General features: G+C 35.8%; 1 protein-coding gene across 1 annotated transcript; it reads right to left on the bottom strand.

Annotated features, from left to right (window-relative positions):
* Nucleotides 1–818: 818 nt before the first annotated feature.
* LOC126973217 (uncharacterized) lies at nucleotides 819–2769 on the bottom strand. The gene is made up of 2 exons (XM_050820401.1): nucleotides 1751–2769; nucleotides 819–1187 (listed from the first exon to the last, which is right to left on the bottom strand). Exons 1-2 carry the CDS (start codon nucleotides 2683–2685, stop codon nucleotides 1127–1129), a joined length of 996 nt encoding a protein of 331 aa, XP_050676358.1. The 5' UTR covers nucleotides 2686–2769; the 3' UTR covers nucleotides 819–1126.
* Nucleotides 2770–4762: the final 1993 nt, after the last annotated feature.

Genomic DNA, 4762 nt, shown 5'->3' with positions numbered 1-4762 from the left:
TAGATGATTCAAGAATCGTCGAACCTCCTCTGCAGACACTTCAATAGAGGAAATACTGCAAGACGTATTTTGTAAATTTGGAAAAGACGAAACATTGTCAGGTTGAGTGTCAGGAGCCAAAAAAGTCGATCGAAAGTATGAAGAGAATAGATCGCAGATTCCTGGACCAATGTCACTGCTAGTACCAGAATAAGTCATTGTTGCAGGATATATACTACTCACCCTTTTACTCTTCATATAAGACCAAAACTTCGTAGGGTTGGCAGCAATGTTATTTTCTATTTTGGTTATGTACTCTTTATAACAATTATCTTCAGCTGCTTTAACTCTATTTCTAAGTAGTCTAAAGTTGTGTTCGTTTGATTTATTACCATAAATTTTGAATTTCTTGAGGTACTTAAATTTTTCTTTTATCATTTTTATTAATGGAGTATTATACCATGGCGGATACTGGCCTATCTTTGTAGTACGCATCGGAATAAATTGTTCTCTAAGTTTATAAAGGATTGAATAAAAGTAATTAACCGCATCGTCAACACTACCTAAAGCAAGGCTATTGTCCCAGTCAATTTGCGATAAATGTAAACATATTTTGTCGTAGTCACCTCGTATATAAGAATAAGCAGTGCGTTTTGGTGTGTCAAGTGCACATAGTTCGATAAATAAGGGTTGAATAATTAGGCTCGGGTGCAGGGCATCCTCAGGCGTAAGGGGGTCAGAGCAAGGCGCAACCGAAACGAAGTCATTACAGAAAACTAAATCCAAAATGCCACCTATATTATTTTTATGAAAATTATATTGCCTAAGGCTGCAATGGTTCATGTGATTAATAAATTCTTGCTTTCGGGGATTCGTAAGAATAGAAGATACATAACCAACGTCAGACTGAAGCCATAAAATGTCACTCATGTTGAAGTCTCCAACAACAAGAAATTTCTGTGACAAATTACAATCAACTATGTTACTAAGATTCCGACAAAAGCTATCTAATTGTTGAAAGAAATTCAAACCTCCTTTTTGATCGCATAAATATAAGACACATATATTCAATGTAATTACCGTCCTCCGAGAGTTACGCAGTTTGACAGAAACCCACAAATCCTCTGCGCTCGATAACCAATCCACATTACACAAAGATGTATATCGACGGTGAACTGCTATAGCCACACCGCCACCCTTTTTCTGACCTGTAAGAACATAATTTCTGTCACGCCTGTAAACTAAGTACCTGTCATCGAATAACTCGTTATCAAAAATACTATCAAGCAACCAAGTCTCAGTTAACAAAATAATGTCATAATTATTTATTCCGACATTACGGTAAAAAGATAATGTTTTAGTCCGAAGCCCACGACAGTTTTGATAATAAATTGATAGGTTAGCCATTTGAAACCGGTATAACACTTCTTAATCGATTATAAAAATGAAAATATAAAATTGAAATCATTGTTTTGCATCGAATTCCAGCACAGATAAGTGAATAACTAGCTAATTTTGTTAAATAATAAAGCATATGATATGAGTATATAAGGTTCAAACAAGCTTGACTGTACCGCATTAGAATATGTAGGTACACCTCAGTAAAATAGAATAACACAAAACACACAATACGTCGCTCATTAGCAGCTAATGACATACCTCGAAGCGGGAAATACTTAGTGATAAAGTTATTAATGCTATGAATTAAGTTATAAACAACACTGACAAATATAATATAACAAACTGAGTTATTATAACAAATAGACCTCACTGCATTTTTAACAAGTCTTTCTCGCTCTTGATAGTTATTATTTTGGATCCCGGATTTTTTCTTGCGAATATTTTGCAGTTTTTTACCCAGACGAAATCAAAGTTCTTTTCTTCCTTCAATTTTTTAGTTTTCTTAAGAAGGATCTTATTTTCCACAGTTAAATGGTCATTAATAAATATTGGCGAGGTACCTGGCAAGTCAATGTCCGCAGCAATCAACTTCTTGAATGAACGTGCAGAGGCAACAAAATCATCTTTCACATACCTACTTAAAAATGAAACTATAATCGGCTTGGCCCTGTCGGCTAGGCCATCTCTCGAAGGCACTCTCGCCAAAAAATTTATATTTTGTTTTGTGATGGGATATTGAATTTTATTTCCAATTTTGTTTATAATTTCAAACAGGTTTTCACGGTCCTTCATGGGAACACCTTTGATCTCCACATTATTCAGCCGCATCCACTGATTTTTGTCATTCAGGTCACTTTCCATAGTAAGAATACGGTCACTTAGCTTCAGGACCTCAGCTTGGGCTTGTTCTATAACATGGATCCTTTCTTCTAGACCTTGAAATTTTAATGTGAATTGACCCATTGAGGTTTTCAACTCGCTGACGTCACTTTTAATGCTTTCGATACCCGCAACAATGTTTGACACCGAATCCACTGTGCGTTTGATATTTCTGAGCTCTTGCATGACTTGATCCAATGTCACTGGCTTGGGTAATAAGCCGCTTTCTCCTGAAATTATACGAGGTGAAACAGCTGATCCACCAGATTTGCAGGAAGGACATCTCCAGGCTGCCTGCCTTTCTATGCCAAGTTTACGGTACCCGGCCTCGGTAATACCTGAGCATTGGTAGTCAAAATGCCTAGAACATGAACTGCATTGAACACAGTCTCTTGCTTCCTGACCACAACTTCCACAGTTAACCATAATTGTGTAAATTATTTAAAGCAGACCAAAAAACACCGCGAGAGGTTTAAGAAATACTAGTTGTCGCTAGACGCGTGCGCCACAAGTGCGATCGTGTCGAGTACTGAACCTCTGAAATTACGATGAGGGTAAGATCTGAGTTAAGAGTTACGATGTAGATAAGATTTGAGTTAAAATTACGATGAGGGTAAGATCTGAGTTAAGACTAACGATGAGGATAAGATCTGAGTTAAGAGTTACATTGAGGGTAAGATCTGAGTTAAGAGTTATGATGAGGATAAGATCTAAGTTAAAAAAACGATGAGGGTAAGATCTGAGATAAGAGTTGCGATGAGTATGAGATCTGAGTTAAAATAACGATGAGGGTAAGATCTGAGTTAAGAGTTCCGATGAGGATAAGATCTGAGTTAAAATTACAATGAGCGTAAGATCTGAGTTAAGAGTTACGATGAGGGTAAGATCTGAGTTAAGAGTTACGATGAGGATAAGGTTTTACTTAAAATAACGATGAGGGTAAGATCTGAGTTAAGAGTTACGATGAGGATAAGATCTTAGTTAAGATTAACGATGAGGATAAGAACTGAATTAACAAAAACGATGAGGATAAGATGTGAGTTAAGAGTTACGATGAGGATAAGATCTGAGTTAAAAGTTACGATGAGGGTAAGATCTGAGTAAAGAGTTACGATGAGGATAAGATCTGAGTTAAGAGTTATGATGAGGATAATACCTCAGTTAAAATAACGATGAGGTTAAGATCTGAGTTAAGAGTAACGATGAGGAAAAGATTTGAGTTAAGAGTTAAGATGAGGGTAAGATCTGAGTTAAGAGTTATGATGAGGATAAAATCTGAGTTAAAATAACGATGAGGGTAAGATCTGAGTTAAGAGTTTCGATGAGGATAAGATCTGAGTTAAAATTTCAATGAGGGAAAGATCTGAGTTAAGAGTTACGATGAGGATAAGATCTCAGTTAAAATAACGATGAGGGTAAGATCTAAGTTAAAATTACGATGAGGGTAAGATCTAAGTTAAGAGTTAGGATGTGGATAAGATCTGAGTTAAAATAACGATGAGAATAAGATCTAAGTTAAGAATTACGATGAAGGTAAGATCTAAATTAAGAGTTACGATGAGGGTAAGAGCTGAGTTAAGAGTTACTATGAGTATAAGATCTGAGTTAAAATAACGGTGAGTGTAAGATCTGAGTTAAGAGTAACGATGAGGATAAGATCTGAGTTAAAATTACGATGAGGGTAAGATCTGAGATAAAAGTTACGATGACAATAAGATCTGGGTTAAGAGTTACGATGAGGATACGATCTGAGTTAAAAGTTGCGATGAGGGTAAAATCTGAGTTAAGAGTTACGATGAGGATAAGATTTTAGTTAAAATAACGATGAGGCTAAGATCTGAGTTAAAAGTTACAATGAGGATAAGATCTGAGTTAAGAGTTACGATGAGGATAAGATCTGAGTTAAAAGTTACGATGACGGTAAAATCTGAGTTAAAATTACGATGAGGGTAAGGTCTGAGTTAAAATTACGATGAGGGTAAGATCTGAGTTAAGAGTTACGATGTAGATAAGATTTGAGTTAAAATTACGATGAGGGTAAGATCTGAGTTAAGACTAACGATGAGGATAAGATCTGAGTTAAGAGTTACATTGAGGGTAAGATCTGAGTTAAGAGTTTTGATGAGGATAAGATCTAAGTTAAAAAAACGATGAGGGTAAGATCTGAGATAAGAGTTGCGATGAGTATGAGATCTGAGTTAAAATAACGATGAGGGTAAGATCTGAGTTAAGAGTTCCGATGAGGATAAGATCTGAGTTAAACTTACAATGAGCGTAAGATCTGAGTTAAGAGTTACGATGAGGGTAAGATCTGAGTTAAGAGTTACGATGAGGATAAGGTTTTACTTAAAATAACGATGAGGGTAAGATCTGAGTTAAGAGTTACGATGAGGATAAGATCTTAGTTAAGATTAACGATGAGGATAAGAACTGAATTAACAAAAACGATGAGGATAAGATGTGAGTTAAGAGTTACGATGAGGATAAGATCTGAGTTAAAAGT

Source organism: Leptidea sinapis, chromosome 29 (assembly GCF_905404315.1).
Source record: "Leptidea sinapis chromosome 29, ilLepSina1.1, whole genome shotgun sequence".
Lineage (NCBI taxonomy): Eukaryota > Metazoa > Arthropoda > Insecta > Lepidoptera > Pieridae > Leptidea > Leptidea sinapis.
Note: the sequence above shows the minus strand (reverse complement) of the source record. Positions and strands in the feature narration are given on the sequence as shown.